This window comes from Loxodonta africana, chromosome 22 (assembly GCF_030014295.1).
Source record: "Loxodonta africana isolate mLoxAfr1 chromosome 22, mLoxAfr1.hap2, whole genome shotgun sequence".
NCBI classification, from domain to species: domain Eukaryota; kingdom Metazoa; phylum Chordata; class Mammalia; order Proboscidea; family Elephantidae; genus Loxodonta; species Loxodonta africana.
In genome coordinates this window covers 22,635,174-22,658,741 of record NC_087363.1, presented here as the reverse complement: position 1 = coordinate 22,658,741, position 23,568 = coordinate 22,635,174, and the positions used below count along the sequence as shown (strand labels likewise).

Sequence of the window (23,568 nt, the reverse complement as noted above, 5' to 3'; positions counted from 1 at the left end):
TGCCTGGGGCAGGGCCTGCTTGAGCTTTGACTCTTGGCAGGAGGGAGTTGTTGGGGAACCACTGGAGGGCCTACAGTCCAATGCCTCCTGAAACAAAGGAGCCGTTCAAATAGTGATGCACAGGCACTCGGGGGTAGGGGACAGCCTGAGGACTGGGAGCTGGAACAAGGAATGTGCTAGGGTGGGGAGGAGGGGGTTGGTGATCAGTAGGGGTTTGGGGTGGCCAGCTCCCCCATGTGACTTTATGGACGTTCCCTCTCTCAGAAGCCAGGCATCCCAGGCTTATGGCACTGAGGCCACACAGGACACCTTCCTGGGTAACCCTGGCAGACCCTTCAAATGACCAATCCAGGTCAGGGCTGTGGGCTCCTCCTGAGCAGAATCAGAAAGGCAGAAATGTTCAGCTAGAAACATTGTTGTTCCCACCCACCTTTGCCCAGAGTGGATGCGGACAGGCCATACGGCTGCCACCACCACCCACTGGGGACAGGCCATGGGAGGATAGGCCTTGGGGTTGTGGCCATGGTCAGAGGTGGACAGAACTATGGAAAGGATAGGCCATAAGATCGTGGCCACGTAGGTTTCCAGAAGTACTATGGCAGCTGTCTCTCTCCCTTGAGTCCTGGTTGCCATGTCCAAGGCTGGAGTCCAGAATGGCTGCCTGCAGGAGGACACCTCCCGGCAGATCAAAGAAGGATGGATAAGCTTTGGGTGAATAGAGGAAGGCACCTTTGCTGAGGGAGACAGCCTGGACAAAGGTGTAGAGGTAATTGACTTTATTTTCTTTCCTTTTTTTTTTTTCCTGCAACTCAAGAAAGAGGCAAACCTGCCTTAAGATTGAGAAAACCACAGTTCAGGGAGGCTCCAGGGTTCCTTAGATCCTAAAGAAGTTTACTGGATTCAATAACTTTAGCAAGTGACGAAGTCACGCCTCCTCCACTCCACTCACCCAACTCGCAAAAGCCCGGAGGGCGGGTTCCTGCCCAGCCCGCGAGATGCACCGGATTCCCACCCTCGGGCTACTAGATCCGCCCGCCCCGCCTTCGGGCCTCAGAGCTCCCGGCGCTCGGTTCCGAACCCATCCGGGGCCTCGCCCCGCCGGCAGCCCGCCGGGAGCCCAGTCGTGGACTGGGCTCTACCTTTAGTGCTGTTCTTCGGCGCGGCTCCGCCTCCAGCCCAGGCCTGAGCCTGGGCTGCGCCTAGCTTCGCCCTTCCCTCTGCCCTCGAGCCAATCACTGGCCCCAGGTCTCCTCTGGCCCCGCCTCCGGACCCGCCCCGGCCCAGTCCCGGGCCCGTCTCGTCCCGGCCCCACCCCCGGCCCGCCCCGCCGTCGGTGCGCCGCGGCCGAGAAGGCGCAGCCCGCAGACGCTCGGAACTGCCGACCCGAGAGCTGCCCGCAGAGGGCCGGCGGCGGGAGCGGAGTGGGTCGGGCGGGGCCGAGCCGGGCCGGGGGCCGTGTGGGGGCCGGACGGCGGCCAGGCCGGGCGGACAGCGGGATGGGCTGCACCGTGAGCGCCGAGGACAAGGCGGCGGCCGAGCGCTCCAAGATGATCGACAAGAATCTGCGGGAAGACGGCGAGAAGGCGGCGCGGGAGGTGAAGTTGCTGCTGCTGGGTGAGGCCGCGCCCCACGTTGGGACCCCCGATTCCCACTCAGTTCCCCAGACAAGGACTTCAAACTCCCAGACAAGGGCTTCGAGCCCCTCGGCCCGGCCTGAAACCCTAGCCCGGACTCCCAAATAAGGGTCTGAAACTCTGGGTCTGCCTAGACCTCTGAGGGTAGCCCAGACTCTATATCAGACCCTCCAACTAATCCTAGACCCCCAAATCCCAAACCCAGGCACTAGTCGGATAACATCAGCTGTCCAGAACCCTTCTTGACCATTCACTCTTGCTGACCAACCTCTCATACCCCCAGAGCCTCGGCCTTGTCGTTTCATCCTTCCAGAACCCCACCCAGCCCTACCCTCAGGCTTTACCTGTTTTCCCCACCTGCTCCCCCATATTTCTATTGAGCATGAGCATCCCCAGACCTTCCCAGGCGCCCATCCACTCCTTTCCGATCTGTGTCCCATTTCTACTCTAGACTCTATATCCTCCACCTGTACCCTCCAACCCCAAGGGACCTCTCAAGTGAGAGCCCGTAACTGCTCATGGGCCCTCTTCAGCCAGAACTCCCAAATGTGCAGAGGCCCCTGGTCTCCGACCCTCAAGTCCCCTTTTGCAGGCATCACTACTGCAGTGCTCTGCTTCCCCTCCCCTAAATCCCCTCCCACTCAGTGGCCTTCCCCAGGTTCCTCCACCTCCCCTGCACCAGGTAGGCTGGGCTGAAAGGAAGGAGCCCAGGGGCTAGGGACCACCCAGGCTGGGTTAGGCAAACCCCCAAGGAACTGGAGCAAGGCCCCCAAGGGCCAGGCTCAGACAAGGGCCAGTCCTCAAGCCTCCCGGAAGGTTCCGCTTGCTATATGTTTTCAAGTTTCTAAGCCTCATCCCGGCCGGCGAGGGGGGAGGCCAGGGAGGGATGCCTGGGTGTCTGGGGAATGGGGGGGGGGTGTGCGTAGTAAGGATTGAGACCGCCTCCAAGGCCAGGGAAGATGGTGGCTGCTCGAGGAGTGGGGGGAAGTGGAAGTGGTGAGACAGCCGACATATTGCTGCCCCTGCGGGCAGGCCAAGGAAATCTGCTGACGATGATGGGCTTCCCAAAGCTGCACTTCAGGGCCGAAGGGCTGGGACTCAGCCTCTGGGAGAGAGTGACCCTGTTGGATCTTGGGGCCCTGTAAGGGGAGTGTAGTGGACCAGCTGAATGAGGAGCTGGGGGCTGCTGAGGGTAGGCCAGGATGTCTCTGATCATCTGAACCAGCCTTTTGCCGAGACGTGGGCCCAGTGTGCATCCCTGTCTAACCTGCCACGGGGGGCAGGTGTGGGGCCCAACGGTTTCGTGCTTTCAGGGTAGGGGGTTAAGGAGGCCCCTGCAGTGGCGTTGGAGGCTGGACAGTGTGTGTGTGGCGGGGGTGTGGCCCCTTAGCCCCAGTCGCCTTGGGGTCCCCAGGCTATGAAAACCTGGGATTTTCAGGCAGTGCTTGTGGCTGAGAGACAGTGTGTCTGTCCATCATAGGCCCATCTGTTGACTGTCCCTGAGGGCCCAGCCTCGGGGGCACGGCCCCGAGGTTTCAAAATGGCATCCGCTCCGTTGCCGCCGCGGGGAGGAAGAGAAGGGGCGGGAAGGGGCGGCGGCCCAGCCTCCTGGGCTGCTTTGCGTTGGGCGCTTGCCTCTTCCTGTCTCTGCTGCTGCGAGTGCGGCCGCAGTGAGTGGGTGTCGACGCAGTGAAATAAATGCCCGTCTCTTCTGCCTGCCGGGCCTGGGGAGGATGCTTCCGGTACTGCTGCCTCCCAGTGCCCAGACCAGAGCCTCTAGCCAGCTTCTTCCTGGGTTGATTGTGGTCATTATGGTGGCTGAGAAGACTGCTGGGCTGGGTCATGGTGCGGTGGGGGGCGAAGAGGGGGAGCAGAGTACAGGGCTCCTTGCCTGTTCTGTCCTGACCCCGGAAGGGCCCCCCATCCTGCCGACCTTGTCCCTTGAAGCCCAGCTGTGCTTTTGGGGCAGGCCAGGTGGGACCCGGCAACACCTCCCACATTGGGATGGTAGCAGTCAGGGGTACAGGGGCCAGCTTAGCACTTTTTAGCCTGGGGAATCCAACCCAGCATCCTGCACCTTAGGCCTTTGCTTCCTCTGTGAAATGGGCTTTCTGGGCTTGAGCCAGAGGAGTGCCATAGAAGTGCCTGGGCCCAGGTCAGGGAAAATGGGGCCTCATGAAGGTTCTTGTTGAGGGTGTGAGGTGGGAGCTAGAAGGACCCTGCAGAGGGTGCTCTGTAAGGGTCTGGGAGACCAAGCTCTACCTGAAATTGAGGACCTGATCTGCCACGACTGCCTGGGGAGGAGTCACCACTGAGCCTTCCCTATCCAGGTACAAGATGGTAATGGGTGCCCAGTTGTGGCAAGTTCAGACTACTGGGCACCTGTCCCACATAGCGGAAGAGACTGTCCAGGCAACGGGACTCAGGCTGGGCATTTGCCAGGCTTCCCTCCCAGCCAGAGCCCGCCTGCTGCCCCACCCACATACTGGCTCTATCCTGTCCTGGGTAGCCCTGCCAGCAGGCATATACAGTCACTGTCACTGGGGCAGAGGCAGATGTGGTACACACTGGCAAGAGGATTTTCCCTGACAGCTTGGTCGGGGGAGCAGAGGAGTTGATACCAGCCCTATTCCAGAGATTCTCCCACCCCCCACCCAGTTCAACTTGCCTGACCAGCAAGGTCCAGATGCAATTTGGGGTCTTGAGCTAGACACTTGGGGGAAAGAAAACAAAAGCTAGCAGCCTTGCAGAGGAAGAAGAGACAATGCCCATCATGAAGGTTTTAGGCTGTAAATATAAAAGCTGTCTTTTGCCCCTGGGCCTTTGCACCCGTTCTTCCCTTCACTTGGCAAGCTTTCCCTGTTTCCTTTTAACTTAGGGCCACTTGATTGTTCTTTATGGCTTGGTTGAGGGATCACATCCCAGGGAACCCTTCTTGATCTCCCTCCTCCACTGAGGCTGGGTGCAGCACCTCCTCTGGCACCCAGCTCTGGTACTTCGACCATCAGAGCTTGGTATCTGCCTGGGTTGCAGCTGCCTCTCCCTTGAGATGGCAAGAGCAGGGCTGGGTCCTATTCATTTCTGTGCCCAACATGGAACCTGGTACCTATTGGGTGCTTCTCGTCTGTTTATTGGATGAAGGAAGTAGCCTCTGAACTTGGTTTTGAGGATGGGAAGATAGAAGAGTAAGAAGGTGGGCACTGAGCCACAGTCTGGTATACATGGGCAGGTGGCAAGGACTCAATATAGGGCCCTTGGGACCAGGATTCTGGGGGAGACTGAGGAAAAGTTCTTCAGGCGGTATCCCCTTGGCCCCACCACAGGCTGTGTCTGCACCTCAGGGGCAGCCCTTATCGCCCTGTGTAGAACTCTTGCTGGCACTGGGCACAGCACACAGTAGGGGCTCCACCTCTTCAGATGGGAGAATGGCTTTGCGTTTTTCCTTGCAGCTCAGACTCTTTGGGGACTGCTGCAGGGCTGCTATTTTCTGCTACTACATGGAGCCTGAGCTGGCTGGTCTAACCATCCTATGTATGGCTGCTAGGAGCCTGGCGTCTCCCAGTCTTCCTAGGCCCTTTGCAAGACTGCTACTGCCAGCCCAGCTCAGGCCATGCCCCCCGGGGGATTGTGAGAGCTGGCTCCCTACAGGAAGGGCTCCAACAGCCTGGGATTCATTGGTTGTCTTGGTTCGTGTTTGGTGCTAGGGCCAGCGGATTAGCCCAGCTCTACTGGGCACACAGTAGATACCCAAAGGGAGGGGGCAGTGTGTGCTGCTATCTGGCTGTCTCAGGAGGCTAGTGGTGCTTGTTGAAGTTTGGGCTCCCTGGAGGAGGGGTCCTGTAGGTGCCAGGGTCAGGGACTGGGGGCAGAAGAACTGGCTTAGCAAAGGTGATGAGGCTGGACAGCCTGGCCTAGGTTCCCAAACCTAGGGTGGGCGTTTCCTGGCCTGAGGGAAGAGGACTCACTTTCTCTGGACCAGCCCTTGGTCACGCAAACCTGAGTTTGAATCCTACCTCCACCTAGTGCACTGGCTGAGAGAGCTAGCGTCAGGTGAACCCCTGGCAAGAGTTCTGCTCTCCATCCATAACCTGGGGACAGGAGTGCTGGCCCACAGCCTTGGGTGTTGTGGGGACTGTACACTTGGAGAGTCCTCCCCTACGACTAAAGCCTGGAAGTGTGAAATCGTAAGGGGGCCTCTGCTCACAACTGCCCAGCTGAGAGTTTGTCTCTCCAACCAAGAGGTGGCCTGGCAACAGTATGGGTGCCATGGGGGCCCTGGGAAACCTCTTCTCCCACCCTCAAGAAACTGCTTGCAGCAACTGGGGTAACTGAGGCCAATTGGGGCCAGCTGGGGTGACAGACTGTCGTGGGGATTTTAGTCCTAATTTCTGGGGGCCGAGCAGCCTTCACAGCGACCTGGGGTTGGGGATGTGGCGTGGCCTTGGGTGCCAGGTGGGTTGGTACCCAGGCAGCCCCCAGGCTTGGTGTTCTCCCTCACCCCTTTCACATAGAAGCTGGAGCTCATTAGCACTTGAATGGGGGTGGGGTGGCTTGGGCCTCTGGATTCTTGAGTCTCTTCTTCCCACCCCTCCCCCAGGCTGGGCAAATGCTTTGTCTTCAAGAGGCAGCAGGCAGGCTCCCACAATAGGGGGTGAGTGGTGGTGGGAGGGGTTGAAGCCATTTCTGACTACCTCTGCCTGTGTCCTGCCCAGTCCCTCTGGATTCAGCCCCACCCCCAGTTACCCCGGTGTCGGCAGAGCAGTTTGAGAAGTCCTACCTCTCGGGTAGGAGTGAGAGTTGCGACCTGCAAGGAATACCGCAGAGCAGGGAAACCTGGTGAATAAGGTGGCTTTGCAGAGGAAGTGACAGTGGAGCTCAGCTGAGGGCATCCCAGGGGTGGGGAACCTCCAGATAGGGCAGAGCAGATGATGAAGCCTCATAAATGAGTGGCTACCATGGCTGGAGGTGGTAATCAAGGTAGCTAGGGGCACAGGGCCGCCACCTCGGGTCCTGAGGCAGCGTCGAGCTACCCACTGTGTTTGAGCTGGGGTCTAGGCATGATCAGGGAGCCCCTTGAGCCTGGGCAGCCTGTCAGAGTGGTGGCCCTGGGCTGGCCTGAACCACAGGGTCGCTGGGTAGCATCACTGGTGTCCCAGGCCTTCGAATGTTTGACCAACAAGTGACAGCAGGCAGTGCTGGGGTTGGGACCCGATCAAATCCCAGTGACGTCCCCAGGCCTCCCCCACTGTGGGGGTTGGCACTTGCGGCTGCTTGGGCCACAAGCAGGCATACTGACCTGTACACCCTGCTTTTGACCCTATCCTGGGTGTGCCTCTCTCTCGGTCTCTGTCTTTAAAAGCCACCCATTCTCTTGACAGGAACAAGGATGGAGGAGACTGGGTCTGCCTGAGCTCTTTGCTACTGAGGGACCAGGGCCTCCCCCAACTGCATCCCCAGCAGAAAAAAAAGGATAAGACAATTTGATCCAGAACCAGAGTGCTGCCTCCCGGGCCCCTGTGTACTCTGAGGGAAGCAGGACTGGCAGATGGGGGCAGGGCACAGGCCAGGCACCTGCCTCATATTCCCAGCGCCCCTGGGCAGGAATGCCAACCTAGGGGATTCAGTTCAACAGGTTTTGGGCAAGTCCTGCCTAAGAATGTCCTGCAGGGTGCCTGGGGGAGGGCCTTTTGATAGTTGCCCTGGTACCTGATCCCCTCAGGCAGCCCCTCCCTCAGCCACAGGTACATGGTGGAGTTCCCTCTGCCCCGCCCTGCGCCGCCCCGCCCAGCACAGCTCAGCCCCTCAAGCCTAGAACTCTTGTTTTTACTAAACCCCAATCCTACCACCACCTCACTGCTGCTACTTGGAGCTGTGGGCAATCTTGGTGGTTTGGGAGGAACAATCTCCCTGTAATGATCGAACATTTGCTGCTTGTGGCCTTTGGAGTTGGTCTTCTGTGTGTACTCAAAAGAAACTGACTTAGAAGGGCATGCCGGTTGAGTTTGAGCAAAGGCTTGAAGGTGAGATTACTACTAGGCTTGCTGGGAGAAGGTGTCCTCGTGGCTTGAACCATTCCGAGGTCACCAAGACTGCTGCAGCCTCAAGATATGCAGAAGGATTTCGATGACAGCACCTACTGTGTGCTGGGCAGGGAGGGGGCAGTGAGTTCTGCACGGCAGGGCTGGGCCTGGGCCTGGGCAGGGCTGGGCCTGGGCCTGGGCCTCTCGGGGAAGTGGTGTCCACACCAGAGGAAAAGGAGGAAGCAGCTGGGAGAGGAGGAGCCCAAAAGAGGAAGAAGCCAGAGGGCTGCACAGTGTTAGGGGGATGAGCCCAAGCCCCGCCCCCCCCGCCCATCTCAGGCTTCTGTCAGCTAGAGAGTCTAGAAGGTAAACCACACCTGCTCACCTACATACCCCTGTGGGCTGCCCTACTGGGAGTCCCTGGGTTAAGGTCAGTCCAGGCAGCCCTGTTCTTTGTCCTGCCCCAGCAGCCACTGGACCCAGGATCCCAGAAAAGGTGGCGCCTCTGAAAAGGATTCCAGGCTCCTCCTTTGGCCACAGGAAGTGGTGGCTGGGAGAGGGACATCAGTGGGAGGGTGAGCAGGAAGGCAGAGGACTGCTCTTAGATTCCTGAGCAGCCATTGCCCTCCCGGCCCAGAAGGCCGGCCACAGGCTGAGATGAATGCCCGGAAATGGAGCAGCAGCCCCGGGATTAGCTCACTCTGGATTTCCCCTGCTTGGGGGTGGACAGAGGGGCCCTTGGCTCAGGCCAAGGATCCCCCCCTACCCCGGCCACTACCCGGTGCCCACACTGGGCCTCGGTTTCCCCTCTGGTGATAACAGTGACTGCCTCTGATTAAATCTTGACTATTGTGCAGGACTGGACTAGGGCCAGCAGGGTCTTGTCTCTTATAATCCTGTGAGGCTGTTAACTGCATTACATCTGTTTTACTGATGGAGAAACTGAGGTTTGAGGACATTATTTGACCTACCCAATCTCGAGGGCACTGGGTTTTTGGTTGTACCCAATAAGTGGAGACACCAGGATATGACCCAGGTAGTGATCCTGGGCACCTGCCCCCTGATTACTGTGGCCCCTTGGGAGTTTGTACCTGGCTGGCAGGAATTGATCAGTCAGGACTGCAGGCAGAAACTGGGGCAGATGGTACCCATGCTGGTATGCCTAGGGGCCCTGCCTTTGGGGGCTCCAAGTCCTCTTTAGGAACTTGAAGGGGACTCTCTGCCGTGGAGGGTGGAACCCAAGAGTCTACACATCGAAATCTGCCATGCAGCCATGGGTGACCTCACCTTACATGCAGCTTTCTCCCTTTTATTCCCGGCCCATGTCCCTTCACAGTAAAGTTCATGTCATAAGCATTGTAGCACTTCACTTTCTCCCTAACATTATGCTTGTTCCTCCCCAAACCCCCAGCTGGCCCTGGTGCCAGACTTGGGAGTACTTAGGCCAGGCCTAAGGAAGGCCCAGAGGCTGTGGAAGTCCAGGGTGGGGACCCATGAGCCAGGTCCTGAGTCTGAGAGTTGTCCAGATAGAGTGGAGGGGAAGAGTGTTGCAGCAGAGGGCTCACTCTGTGGGCAAGGCTGGCAGATGCGTGCATGGTGCTCTGTGGAGGCTGAGTGTGGCCGCTGTGTGGCCTGGTGGTGGCATGGTAGATGGTGAGACTGCTTCCTCATGCTCCATGGCCTCAGAATCTGAGTTTTGTGGCCTGGTGGGGCCCTGCCCTTTCCACAGAGGCTCCCAGGGGTCCTGTTCTGTGTTATCAGGCCAGTTCTAGAAGGCTGAGGGGACTGAGAGAGACTTAAAAGAGCCTGAGCAGCCTTGGGGAGGTATCCAGGCCTCTCAGGGCCATGAAGTCATGCACAGAGCAGACACCATGCATCCTCATGGCCACCCAAGACCTCAAGTCCCAGAGGGCCCAATCGCCCACCTCCCTCACTGTGTGACCTCAGGCTACCCACTTCCCCCTGTGTGCCCAATGCTGGAACCTGTGGTGTCATGATTCTCAGCATGGTCCTGTGGCCTTTAGACACACAGACACCTCTTGGCTTGGCCTGGGCCCTGGAGCAGTTTGGGGAGTGGGTAAGGACCCAAGTGAGGGCTGCTCGGGGCAGGCCTTGGGGTTGGTATACTCCCTTAAGGGCTACACTTCACAGATGGAAACGCTGACGCTGAAGCACTGGGCACTTCACCCAGGGTCCACCACAATGATTCTGAAGAGAGGTGGAGGCTGTTTGAGGCCCTTGAGAACAGAAAGGGATTCCTCAAATGAAAAAGTTTCCGGGAAGAGAGGTGTGCCAAATGGCCAGGATCCCCTGACCTGGGCCCCAGCTCTAGAACCTCCTGGCTCCTGTAGTGTGTAAGACCTGCAGCCTGAGGGTCTCAGGGCCTTTTCTTCCTCAGCCTAGCCTTCATCATCCAGGGCCTCAGTTTCTCTCTACAGTGGACAGGGCCCCACTAAGGGAGACACAGCGCTGACCAGGAAAGCCCCCTCCGTGTCTGGGCAAGGACCCCAGGTCTCAGATTCTCCTGCACGGAGGGCTCTGACTCTGCAGTAGCAGACCAGGCCCTGGTTGCTAGTGCTTACCTGACAGGTGGGGGCAGCCCTGAGGCCAAGGCCATTGGGACCCCCTGGAAGCCACTGGAGACAGCCCAAGTGATGGCAACTGGAGAGAAGGAGGTGCAGGGTTTGTTGGGGCATCTAGTGCTGCATGTATGGGTAGGGGTGTCACACAGGGTGTCTCCCTGCCCCCCACAGTGCCAAGTTCTGGTTGAGCCTCCTCAGAGAAGGGAGTGTGGGGGCCAAAGAGCAGCACCTGGAGGAAGGAAGAGACGCCAGGGGTGGGGCTTGGAGGGCCTTTGTGTCTGGCGGGGGTGCACCCCCACTTTCCCATTGTTCTCATTTGTTTGGGGTCTGGCAGGCCTAGAGGCTTCCAAGACTCGGGAGGGGTGGGTGAATGAAGGTACCGCCACCTTCTCCAGCTGCCTCAAGCTGAAGCTGCTTTGCGGAAACAAATGCTCCCCAGCACTGCCCAGCCCCCACCTCCTCCTGTGCGTCTCTGGCAGCCGGGCTCCCCCTGGTGGTGATGGGGGCTGGGACCTTGTGGCTGCAGGGGAGGGGCGGGGTAACGGGAGCCGGCAACTGCAGGCTGGAGACGTGGCACCTTCCTGGGATGGGAGTCGGGGGGTGGTATCCGCACTGCCTTTGGGGTGGGCTTCCCAGGGCTCCCCCCTATGCCCCACTAGGGTGGACCTTGGGTTTGTGGCAATGTGGGCGGGCTTGGTGCTGTGGGTTTTAGCTGGGCTGCTGCCCAAGTCTCCTGAACAACAGTGGGTGGCCCCCACTGTGGTCCCAACAACTCTGCTTGTAAGAATCTCTGCCCTCAGGCCTGCCACGTCAGCTGACTTCTCTCCCAGGCCCATGTGTTCCAGGGGGGCCCACGGGCATGGGGGCTTTCTGTAGGGAGGGATTTTATCCAGCTTGCCCAGCCTTCTGAGTGTGCAGTCAGTGAGCAGTGTCTGTGGTGAGGCTCCTGGGTAGGATGAGGCCCCAGCTACCTGGAGCTGTATGGAAGGGAAGTGACGAACTCAGGGCAAAAAGTCAGCAGAGAAACTAAGTAGCTGACTCCTGACCCAAGGCCCAGCAGGGAACTACCATTGCTCTGAGTCAGCCTGTTAGCCGCTGTTATCGTTCTTCATCTGCTCTTTGTCTGAAAGTCTTCAGAAGCTCTGTTTTAAATGAGTTGACCACAGCAGTTCCCTCTGCAGGGTATGGTTGCAGTGACCAGCACAGCATTACTCTGCGGGCTGCAGGAAGTGAGAAGTTTGGGAAAGCCAGTGTTCCTCCAAAGTGTAGAAGAATCATGATGATAACTTTTATCTGAATACTTACCATGTGCCTGGCACCCTGAGAAGAGCTTTCTGTTTATTCCTCACCTCTCTCCTAGGAGGAGGTAACGGTGTTCCATTTCAGGTGAGGTGCCAGGGTGGGTACCGAAAGGGGGCTGAAGCTCTTGGAGATCTCAGGAAGGATCAGGGTGGTCACCAGGACTGTGGCAGGTCTGGAGCTCCCTGGGGCAGAGAATCTGAAAGTGAGAGATGGGCTGGCTGACTTCTTGGGGCCTGCTGGGCCTGCTGGGCCTGCTGAACCTGCGGCCCAGCTGCCTCTGCAGAGAGGAGAGTGAGACCAGAGAGGACAGCAGCAGCATGTCAGGGTGTGAACCACGACAAAGCCTCATCTGGGAGGGAGAGGGCCTGAGAGGGACAGACAGCAGTGACTTGAATGTTGGCGCCTGGGATAAGCATCAAGCGACAGAAGCTGTGTCCCCTCGTCTCCTGCTACAGAGTCCCTGCTAGCCTTGCTTGGATGGCAGGCAGTACTGTCTCCCTTCTCCCCATCTGTTCCCCCAGCACTGGAGCTCAGCGCTCCTGGGGTGGAAGCAAATGTAACAGAGCAGCAACTGCTGCCCGCAGATCACAGTGATTACTGCCCGCCCGCTGTGGGCCCAGCAGCTGCGCCGTGGGGCAAGAGCTGCGGAGGTTTCTTCCTTGATGGGGAAAGGTGTGGCTCTGGTCAATGCCAGGAGCTTCTGTGGGCTTCTCTGCTCTCACCTAGGTGGAGATGGAGGGCCTGGTGAGACCCTCTGTAGACAGGGGGTTGACTGCCGCTGCCGTCTATTACCAGGCACCTCTACCTGGTCAGTGCCTTTGTGACAGTCTGGAGCCAGCTGGCAAAGCTGGTTGGGGGGAGCTGGATGTCCAGGACCAGCAGGGTGTGAGCAAACTCTGAGCCATTGCCAGCTGATCTGGTAGGGGCCCCAATGGAAGAGGGGCCCAGCTGGAGGAGTAAACAGTGAGGTTGCTGCCCTACAGCTCCGGGGGCACCCAGCCCCACCCATCTTACCTAGGCATGATGCCCGGCCCTGCCCAGCTCTGCCCCCTCGTCTCCTGCTCTGACATAGCTGCCCCTGGGCCATGACCCTGACTCTGTCCTGGTGTTCCAGGCTAGGCCTGCTTCCTGCATGGCTGCCGGCACCACACCCTTGTCCTGCCACTTACTTCTTCCCGCCTGAGTCACAGCTACTGGAAGCACAAAGGGACCGCCCTAAGTCCAGGAATGGAGGCTCCATGGCCTTGGTTTGCCCACCTGTCAAATGGGATTCTTTCTGCAGTGACCCCTGCTAAGAGAATATCCTCTTAGCTGTTAGAATTTGAAAGGTTTTAGGAGGGGAGACTGAGACTCAGAGGGAACAGAGCCCACAGTTACACGGGAGCACATGTGTCTTGGCCCCAGCCCAGCTGGCCCAGGTGCTGCCCGCCTCAGTGTCTGCCAGGCCTGGTGCTGCTAGGAAAATCATATGCAAAGCAAGTTTGCACTCTCATCCCCATTGCTGGGCAGGGGTGCGGGGTGGCTCACATTACCTTCCAAGAGAGTGGTGGTCAAAGTGCCAGGTACCCTCTCCACCTCCAGTAGCCAGACAGGGAAACTGATGTCTCAGGTGGGCAAGGGTCCCAAAGTCACACTAGAGGAGGTGACCCCACCGTAGACTTCAGGTCCACTGTGCTCTGGGCAGCTGCCCTCTCTGAGTCTGGCTAGGGATGGCATGATCTGACCCAACATTTCAAGTCCTTGGCCCCCGCTCCCCTACCTGGGCCCCCAACCCTGCCTGAGACTCTCGCTCCTGGTTTTTCCTCTTCTCCTGGATGCACTCCCTTCCTCCTCATTTGTGGGAGCAAGAAGAGAGAAAGCCAGCAGGCTGGCCGTCACACAGCCCTAGGGCTCAGCCCGGCTACTGCTGCTCTCCCTGCCCCACCCCAATGGATATTTTGTGCCCAGTTGATGGCCCCAGTGACTTGGCATCACTTCCAAGCTTTTCTAGGCCATCTTCGCATCCCACTTGGCAGGTAGGGGAGTTAGTGTGAGGGGTTCTGGCTGTGCCTTTGCCATGTCCGGCCCGATAGAAGGGAGGGGTTGCTGCCATTTGACCACAGCCCATGCCCAGGGGAACACGTTGGGCCTGATCCCCCAAGTGCCACAGGAGATGGACCAACAAAGGGAATCACTGCCCAGAGTCTGGACATTTGTACCATGCCCAAGCATCCTGGAGAACAGGCTGGGGGCAACCAGAAGCCCCGTGATTCCAGCCACCTGGTGGTGGTCATAAGGAAGGCCCAGTCCCTGCTCCTCGGGTAGGCTGTGTGTGTGAGAACAGCTGGGTGGCTCCTGTGGGGCTGGCCTCAAGTCTCCGGCCAAGGCTTCTGAACTCAACCAGGGCAGTGGGGATCCATGGTGGGTGGTAGAGCTTGTGGGGGCCACAGCTGTACTTCGGTTTCTGCTGGTAACGTGTAGGTCTCTCAGGGACTTGGTCCATGCAGGCGGGGGCCTTGATAAGGTCTGCCACCCCATTCTGGTGCCTCCTGCTGCTTGGAGGGCACTGCAAAGACTGGGACCGGAGACTGCCCAGGGAGGCAGGGAGTGAGCCCAGTGACAGGTGCTGCCGGGGCCCAAGGAGACTGTGTGTCCAGGAGTAGCACGAGGCACTTAGGACAGCACTTGGGGGCACTACATGGCGGGCAAGGTGGGCCACCCACAGAGGGGACTGTCACTGTGTGACTTCAACCTCTCAATGCCTCAGTTTCCTCACTTGTTAGGTGGGGGTGAGAATAGAACCAGCTTCTCAGGCTCTCTTTGGGATTAAAATGATTTAGCGAATGTGAGAGGTGTAGCACAGCTTCTGGCCCATACCTATTGCTCTCGAGTCGATTCTGACTCATAGTGAGCGACCCTATACCACTGTTGGTAGCTTTGCTGTTACTAGTTTTGCTGGTTTTATCTTTGTCGCTCGTGTTAGTTAGTTAGCCGCTTTCTCCCTGAGGTTGTCTATACTAGCTATGAGGGGTTCTGGGGTGGGGCCAGAGTCCTCAAGTGTGACCTCCCTGCAGGCCCTGCCCCCACCCTGCTGAGCTGCTCAGAGGGATACATGTGAATGGGGTGGGTATGCCAAGCAAAGGGAACAGCATGGGCAAGGCCTGAAGGTGGCAAGAGGCACTACCTAGCAGGTGTAGGTGTGACTGGTAGCACTGGGGCAGGAGGAGGGGAAACAGCCAGGGCACGGGCTGGGAGGGAGAGCGAGCCCCAGCTGAAGTCCTTTGTACCTGGAGCTCAGGACAGGCAGTAATGAGTAAGAAAAGTGAGGCCCTGCCCCCATCCCTGGCACCTCCCAGGCTGGGGAGGTGGGTTGGCCCTCTTGATCTTCATACTTCGCTGCACAGGCTCCCTGGGGAATGCAGTTTCCTGGGCTGCACTTCTTGAGATGTGTCTGGAGTGGGACCTGGGAATCTGCTTTGTAACACCCAAGGCATTGTCCTGCAGTGCCTGACCCACATTTTGAGAAGGGCTGCGTGGGTCAGGCATTGTGGTCCCACGTGCCCTTCTGCTCTTCTGAATCCTAGTTGTGTGATCTTGGGCCAAGACTTTACTTTTGTGAGCTTCAGTGTCCTCATCTGTAAAATGGGAGCAAAAACAGTATCTGCCTGTGGGGCTGCTGTGACAATCACAGGAGAGAATGCCAGCACTGGGCAAGGAGAAGTATGGGGTGGGGACTGCCAGACCAGGATGAGGGGTATGAGAGTGAGGCCTGAAGCGGCTTGAGTCAACAGAGGGCTGTGTGTGTGTGCTGTGTGTATGTGACACCGTGTGTCTCCCAGGGCCTGGTCTCCATCTGCTCTGGACAGACCTGGGCCCAGCCCCTGGTTGCCAGGATCATCCATGAGGGCCGTGCCTTGGGTCACGTCCTCCTGGAGTCAAGAGTGTGATGCTGTGCCTCAGCTTAGAATACAGGGAGGAAAGGGGCTGCTGCCCTGCTGGGGTATGCAGGGTTCCTTCCCACCTCTGTGCCCAGGGCACCGTCTGCCAAGTACCGGCTGCACGGTGTGGTGAGCCTGCGTATGGGGACAGCAGGATGGCTCCTGTGGGGCTGGCCTGAAGTCTCCAGCCAAGGCTCCTGAACTCAACCAGGATGGTTGGGAGCCATAGTGGGCAGTGGAGCTTGTGGGAGGGAAAGGCCTGGGGAGAGTCCATCACAGGGTGCAGGTGGTCCAGGTTGTGTTGAGCATAGTACCCTGCTAACCACACCCCTGGTAGCCCCACTGGTCACTAGGCCAGCTGGTTCCATCTCACCTGATGGGGAGGGTGAGTTCTGCCTCCATTGCCATAGGGGACTGAACCACTGGTTGTTCACTTGGGTTGCCTAGCTAGGCCTACTCCTGACGACCTGTGCCTTCTATTCCAGGTGCTGGGGAGTCAGGGAAGAGCACCATTGTCAAGCAGATGAAGTAAGTGCTGTGTATGGGAGTCATCCCCTAGACCTTGATTCCCCTGTTCTCCCTTCCTCCAGCAGGCAGATTTGGCTGCCTCCAATATAGTCTTGGCCAGGCCCAGGAGCTTCTCGGAGGCAGTCATCCACCCTCAGATCCCAGTGGGCCAGGGACAGTTTCTCCCTCTACGAATCAGGTCTCTGCACACCCCAGCAGCCTCAGGTGGCCGTCTGGGGTCCCTGCACCCTGTGAACCCTAACCCCTAACCCTTGGCTGCCAGGATCATCCATGAGGATGGCTACTCAGAGGAGGAATGCCGGCAGTACCGGGCAGTGGTCTACAGCAACACCATTCAGTCTATCATGGCCATCGTCAAGGCCATGAACAACCTGCAGATTAACTTTTCTGACTCCTCCCGAGAGGTATGTGGACACCTCCCATCCCCTCCCACCTTCCAAAAGACTTCATGGCAAATCTTATCTTGTCTTGAAGGATCCAGGAATACCCCAGCCTGGGCCCCATCCCAGAGGTTTCCCTGTCTCTGATAGGTGGGGTGGGGGTGTGCTTCTGTGGCTGGCTGACCATCCACCTGCTGTGCCCAGGACGATGCCAGGCAGCTGTTTGCACTGTCTTGCACGGCTGAGGAGCAGGGCGTGCTTCCAGAGGACCTGTCCAGCGTCATCCGGAGGCTCTGGGCTGACCATGGTGTACAGGCCTGCTTTGGCCGCTCAAGGGAGTACCAGCTCAATGATTCAGCTGCCTAGTGAGTATCCATGGGTCTGGGCAGAGTGAGGGGTGGGGAGAGGCTGGACCAGAGGACCTGTGCACCCCTGGAAAGATCCTGCTGGTTTATGAGGTTGATGACTGTCAACCACAGCGTTGGTATTTTTGGCTGGAGGGGGCATGGTATGGAAAGGCCAGGAGTGACAGGCAGGATGGCTTGTACTACACATTCCTCCAGGCCGACTGAGTCTTACCTATCCTTAGAGATATTCATTCTGAAGGACATTTGCAGCCACCTGCTGTGTGCTAGGCCCTGTGCAAGGCTCCAGGGATACCAATAAGTGGACCAGACAAGTCCCCAAGCAGTGACTACTAGGGTGTCAGCGTCATGGTGGGGCTGGGGGAGGACCAGAGAAGGGACTGCCTCAGCTGAGCTCTGAACGGGAGTTAGCCAGAGCAGAAACGGGAAAGAGGCTTCCAGGCAGGGGCACTGAAAAGGCAGAATCCGGGGGAAAGGGCTGGAGAGGAGGACAGAGGCAGGGAGAGGCTGTCCAGGAGGTGACAGGTATGCATGCAGGTCAGAGCCCTGGACCTCGGCGGCCCCAGGCCAAGCCCAGGACTCAGCTGGGGAATCATGAGGGGTTCTGGGAGTCCCAGAGGCATGGCAGTCCTGGACCCTTTGGGCTCAGCCCACAGAATTATGCTCTGAGCTCCTTCCCGGCAGCACCTGCCATGGGCCAGGCCTGATACAGGGTGCTGAGGATGCCACGGGAACAGAACAGACAGGCTGGTGGCCAGGTCAATGTCTGCCACCAGTGGGGGGAACCCATGGGCTTTGGATGTGCCATCCAGATAGGCTGCTGTCCCTGTTCTCAATCTTCCCTTTCCTACCTCTGCTTACGTCAGTCTCTGTCTGGACCACCCTTCTTGTTCCTACTGCCCATCTAAGCCTGGACCCTGGCAAGGGTAGACGGAAGGCAGGTCTTACCGGGCCATGATTTCTGAGTCCTGGCCCATCACATGGACACAGATCTCATAGAGGCTGAGCTGATCCTCCCTCACCCTCCTCATGTGGCCTGAGTGCCCTCGTGAGAGCATCCACCTTAAAGGAGCTGCAGGGTCACAGTTGTGTCGTGGGGCCTCCAGGTCTCAGTGCTGTCCCTCCCTGAGATCAGAGAGGCTCAGCTGCTGGGGCCCGGGAGGCAGGGAGGGTTTGGTCCCATCCACCATCACCACCTCAGTGCCTGGGATACTCTGTCCACCAAAAGGGTGGGGACAGAGTCACCCCACCCCACTTCCCACTCCTCTGCCACCCTGTTTCTTCATTCCCTGTTTATTGAGTACTTAGAGTGTGCCTAGCGCTGTTCAGGGCTTGAGGATTTGGCAGTGAACATGGCCTTACTCTCCCAGGCAGGTTTATACTTTGACAAGATCACCCAGGGGTAGGGAGCAGATTGGAACCCCACAGGTAGCAGGGATACTCCAGTCCCTCTTCACAGCAATTCTCCAAGGCTTCAGTGGGCGGGTTAGGGGAAGCTGGGGGGAGCCTGCCTGCTAGTGAGAAGGGGAGGCTGGTTTGGAGTCCACTAGCTGCCTAGAGGGCAGGGCACAGTATGCAGATCACAGCCTGTGCGTCATAGTCCCCCATGGCCCTTCCTGTTTTTCTGTTCTGTGCCTGTGTCTCTGAGGTCATTTCCCTCTGGCCTGGCTCAGCTTGGCTTGGCTGCTGGTGGGAGCCAAGGGGTGGCCTCAGCAGCCTTGTCCCAGGGTCAAGACCTCAGCACAGAGCAATGCTGGAGACCTTGACCCAGCCCCGGGGCACAAGCCAGGGTCTCCAGAGAGGCAGCAGAGCTGGTTCCAGGCCCAGCAGGGGCAGCAGTGATGCTGATTAAGGGAGCTAATAATGAGGGACCCCCCCTGCCAGGCAGGTGTCAGTGCCCTCCCTAAGGAGCCCAAATTTTACTGGCCTCTGGGCAGGGAGCCCACTGGGGCTGGCAGGCCCCAGCTTGTCCAGAGCTACATCGAGGGACTTTGCCAGGCTGCTCTGCAGTGGGTGCCATAATTGCACTGATTAGCAGCCCAAATCCCTCACTGAAGGACTAATTTTATCCCCCCTCACTCCCCTTGCCTGCAGCCCTGCCATCCTGGATTCTGTCCCAGGCCAACCTGGCTAAGGCCCTGGGTATTGGTGCCTGGCTGGCCGCCTGGCCACAGAGCCGCACCTCTTCCCAGGCCCGTTCCACAGGCGGGAGGCAAGCTGAGTCCAGGTCTCCTCATCTGAGCAATGAATGTAGTGGAGGCAAGGGTTAAAGAAGCAAGGGCCTTGCCTGGGAAATGGAAGGGTAGGAGGAAAGGGGCCTCATCCGGCTGGACTGGGGCCCAGATGAGGAGGCCTCACACTGGCCCCTGCCAGCCTACTTACCCCACCTCCACCCCAGCTACCTGAACGACCTGGAGCGCATCGCACAGAGTGACTATATCCCCACGCAGCAGGACGTGCTGCGGACCCGTGTGAAGACCACGGGCATCGTGGAGACACACTTCACCTTCAAGGACCTGCACTTCAAGTGAGTGGGCATGTGGGCAGGGTCCAGAGAAAAGGTAGAGGGGCAGGGCCTGCCAGCCTTTGGGTTGACAGGAGAGACCCTCATTCTAGGGCCTGCTGGTGGCTGTGTTAGGAGGAAGGGGCTCATCTAGGATACCCCAGCCCCACTAGGGTTTCTCATGGCTGTGTGGTTGCCAGTGGGTGATTCTGGGAAAGCATGTCCTCACCACCTAGTAAACCAACGGCCAGAATCTGCTCCCTCCTGCCAGTGGCTCAGGGGCCTCTCTGGCCCAGCCCCATAAGGCTGCAGCCTGCCCTGCTGACCAGGCGCCAGATCCTGCATACCCAGACATGCCTTGGCCCAGAACCAGGGGTGAGGTGGGTGAGCGTGGGCGATTCCATGAAGGCAGCTGCCCCATTCTGAGCCGGCCTCTGTCCTCAGTCTGCTAGCCTGTGAAATGGGTCCAGGATTCTCCCCAGGGCTCCCTTCCCTGGAGCTAAGTCAACCCCACGTCCACAGGATGTTTGATGTGGGTGGTCAGCGGTCTGAGCGGAAAAAGTGGATCCACTGCTTTGAGGGCGTCACAGCGATCATCTTCTGTGTAGCCTTGAGCGCCTATGACCTGGTGCTGGCTGAGGATGAGGAGATGGTGAGATGCCTGTGGGCTCAGGAAGCAAGACATGGCAGGCGGGGGCGGCGGCAAGGTGGGGTGGTGGCTGGTCCCTACCACCCTGTCCTGTCTCCAGAACCGCATGCATGAAAGCATGAAGCTGTTTGACAGCATCTGCAACAACAAGTGGTTCACGGACACGTCCATCATCCTCTTCCTCAACAAGAAGGACCTGTTCGAGGAGAAGATCACACACAGCCCCCTGACCATCTGCTTCCCTGAATACACAGGTGTGGGGGTGGGACCTCTGGGGAGGGGCAGTGCCTGTCCCCAGTGTGGCTCGTGGGCGCCCCCCGCTGGACAGAAGGGTGACCACGAGATGCTCTTTCAGAGGCTGGCACCTCTCTATGGGTGGGCGTCCTCATTCACACACTTAGGGCTTATTACGTATGCTTGCGCCTATGGGGGCCCTTCATGACACCCTCAGGCTTGTACCCCTGTACATGGGCACACAGGCATTCTCCTTCACACTCAGGCCTGTGTGTGCACTCACATTGTCATCCTGTGCACGTACACGCACACATTATATGCTTGTCTATTCACATGTACAGAACCTTGCTGTACATGCGGAACAGAGGGGCCTGCCTGCCACACATGTGGCTCAAAGCCTTGCCATTTTGTGTCCCACAGGGGCCAACAAGTACGACGAGGCAGCCAGCTATATCCAGAGCAAGTTTGAGGACCTGAACAAGCGCAAGGACACCAAGGAGATCTACACACACTTCACGTGTGCCACCGACACCAAGAACGTGCAGTTTGTGTTTGATGCCGTCACCGACGTCATCATCAAGAACAACCTGAAGGACTGCGGCCTCTTCTGAGGGGCAGCGGGGCCTGGCAGGATGGTGAGCCAGAGTGGGGTCAGGCTGGGGAAGGACCAAGTAGGGCCAGTGAGCCCAGAGGGTCGGGGTGGGAGACAGGAGAGGGACCAGGTGGGGGTGGTGAACCTGGAGAGGTGACACGCACAGTAGGAGATCAGAGAGCAAGGAAGGGAGCCCAGCGTGGTAAATCAGGAGAGCACTAAGGAAGTATTTAGGTAGGCCTGGGCTGGGTTCAGAAACCCTGGTGGCATAGTGGTTAAGTGCCGTGGCTGCTAACCAAAAGGTCGGCAGTTCAGATTCACCAGGTCCTCCTTGGAAACTCTATGGGGCAGTTCTACTCTAACCTATAGGGTTACTATGAGTTGGAATCGACTCGGCGGCAACGGGTTTGGTTTTTTTTTGGTGGGAGGTGGCTGGGTTCTACCCTGTGATCCAGACAGGGACCTGGCTATGCCCTGGGACAGGACTAGAGGGCTGCCCCAACCTTCCTCAGAAAAACCCCACTCCTTACCCACTGGGCCATGGGCCTCGTCTGCAAGAGGCTGCATGCCAGGGGCCCAGCCGCCTGCCCCTCAGTACAATCAGCCCTCTGCTTATCCTGAATTGTCTTTCTCTCAGATCTATCTGAGGGTCCTGGGTTGAGGCTGGCCCCACTGGCCCTGGCGGAGATGGGAGTGATTCTGCCAGTGTTTGACCCGCCTCCCCCACGTAACCCAGCAACAGAAACTGGCTCCTGGGCGGTGACTGTGTCCCTGGTAACGGGTGGTGGGGAAAAGGAGAGGGTCATTGTCTAGGCAGGCTAGCAAGGTGGGAGGAGTGGCCCACCGCACTGGCTATCCCCCACCCATGCCCTGACTGTCCCCCCACCTCCAGGGCCACCGCCGACTCTGCTCCCCCTAACCCCTGAGGAAGATGGGGGCAAGAGGACCACGCTCCCTACCTGTGCCCCCTGGCCGCTTCTCCCTTCTTTTCTCTTTCTGTTCTTGGCTCTCCCTGCCCCCTCCCTCAGCTCCAAAGACTTGGGGGAGGAGTTGCCACAGGCCTCCCTAATTGAAGCCGGCCTTGCCTGAGGTGCCGGGAATGGCCACGGTACCCCTTTCCTGGGCATTTGTTCTGGTTTTTAACCATTGTCTTATTCTGTGATGGGGGGCGGTGGGAGCATACACTTGAGTCTCCCAAGGCCTGTGGCTGGAGGGGTACCCACTTCTCCAGCCTGGGACCCCTGGCTTTGTCCAACACCAGCCCCTGACCCAGCCCAAGTCCAAATGTTTACAGGGAGCCTCCTGTCCACCCCACCCCACCCCCCAACCGCTTGGAGGCCCCAAAGGAAAAAAGCACAAGAATCGTGAGACGCCACCATTCCCGGAGACCACAGTCCACCTGCTCATTCTCGTAGCTTTTTTAAAAAATGAAAGTAAAGGGGGGGGAAAAAAAAAACCTAAAAAATTTTTAGAGAAAAACTATTTAAAACTGTCAGGTCCTGACCAGCGCCTGCCCGCTCCCCCTCCTCCAGTGATTCCGTGCCTTGAGTGTGCCTTGAGTGTGTCTGTGTGTTTACACCCATCCTTCTGCTGGCTGTCCCCCTGTGGGGCAGCACCCCTGCCTTGCCCTCCACAGAATTGGGTTCCAAGGGCTGTTCCAGACAACTGCCAACATCACTGAGGGCCCCGCCCAGTGGCCCTGGGCCCTGGCTCCATTAACCTAAATGTAGCTCCTTAGCGCTAACCTAGGAACCGCCGCTGCCTGCTGAGGGGCCAGGCCCCTCATGCCCTCACCCCAGGCCCGGGTCCTTCAGCGTTGAACACTTCCTTGCTTTTTTCACATGTTTTATGGAATTGTTCACCTGGTTTGAAATAATAAAATGTAGAAAGAAAAAAAGATACCAAGAACTGATTGGTGCTCTTCTCTCCCAGCAGCAGAGACTGGGTTAAGATGTGCCAAGGTGATCTGGACCTGAATCCTCACCTGTGGCAGGGCCCTGGGTGCTCAGCTCTCCAGGTTATGCTTGCACCCAGCGCTCCGAGCTTCTGTTTTCCCACTCGGACTAGGCAGCTCACGTGTTGAGACCTGTGTCTCTCCCCCTGCTTCCTGGCACCTCTGCAGCTCTAGGACAGTCTTCAGGCCTGACTAGGGCAACTGGGCACAGTTCCTAAGAGGCTGTTTTCCTACGGGGCCCTTCCTCAGTGGGAGCAGGAGGGTTGTCCGGTGTAGAAGGAACACACGACCAAAGGCCCAGAGACTGTGAGCTGCTTGTGCTGCAGCTCCTGGCACACCCTCCCTTTGCCCTATCTGAGATGTTGCCCAGAACTGAAGCCCCTTGGACTTGACTAAACAGAAAGCAGGAAACAGGAGGAGCCTTGAGGCATGTTTGGTCTCTGTCAGAGTGCTGCCCTCGGAACTGGGATTGGGGAAGGGGGGGCTGTCATACAGCCACACTAGGGCGTGAGAACTGGAGGGCCAGGGGTCTAAGAATGTGGAGGGTTCGATGAGGCTATGGGAAGTGCAGCTCGTTGTTGGAGAAGGGAATGGCAGGTGGCAGGGCCCGAGGTGCCAGTGGGGTGACCACTGAGTGCCGGGCAAGTGCCATGGACCTTCTCCCATGGGCACTGGGGGACAGTGGCGATTTGAAGAGGACCCTGTCAAACAAACGTCAAGCCCCGACTGGGCGGTGCTCCAAGGCCAGCTCCTCCGCAACCCGCCGCCAGGGGGCGCGGCGGCCCGCGCTTGGTCCCGCGGGCCGGTCACGGAGGCTGACGTCACCGGGTCCCTTGGAGGCCGCGGGGCACAAAAGCAGCTTTGTGGGGCGGCGGCGGCTCCGCGCCCTCAGCGGGACAAAGCAGCCT

General features: G+C 58.5%; 1 protein-coding gene across 2 annotated transcripts; it reads left to right on the top strand.

The window, feature by feature from the left end:
* The first annotated feature begins 1,458 nt into the window (after nt 1–1,458).
* Nucleotides 1,459–22,614, top strand: GNAI2 (G protein subunit alpha i2). Of its 2 annotated transcripts, none has more exons than XM_010589779.2 (9): nt 1,459–1,614; nt 15,941–15,983; nt 16,246–16,387; nt 16,568–16,728; nt 19,127–19,255; nt 19,754–19,883; nt 19,981–20,134; nt 20,535–20,749; nt 21,599–22,614. In XM_010589779.2, exons 1-8 carry the CDS (start codon nt 1,497–1,499, stop codon nt 20,723–20,725), a joined length of 1,068 nt encoding a protein of 355 aa, XP_010588081.2. In that variant the 5' UTR covers nt 1,459–1,496; the 3' UTR covers nt 20,726–20,749; nt 21,599–22,614. The 2 variants fall into 2 exon arrangements, with proteins under 2 accessions (XP_010588081.2, XP_003410144.2); XM_003410096.4 differs by having other exon boundaries at nt 21,344–22,614.
* Nucleotides 22,615–23,568: the final 954 nt, after the last annotated feature.

Coding starts and splice junctions, on each gene's coding strand:
- GNAI2 (XM_010589779.2), top strand. CDS start 1,497: ATGGGCTGCACCGTGAGCGCCGAGGACAAGGCGGCGGCCGAGCGCTCC. Junction 16,388..16,567: donor TTTCTGACTCCTCCCGAGAG/GTATGTGGACAC, acceptor TGCTGTGCCCAG/GACGATGCCAGGCAGCTGTT. Junction 20,135..20,534: donor CTGCTTCCCTGAATACACAG/GTGTGGGGGTGG, acceptor TGTGTCCCACAG/GGGCCAACAAGTACGACGAG.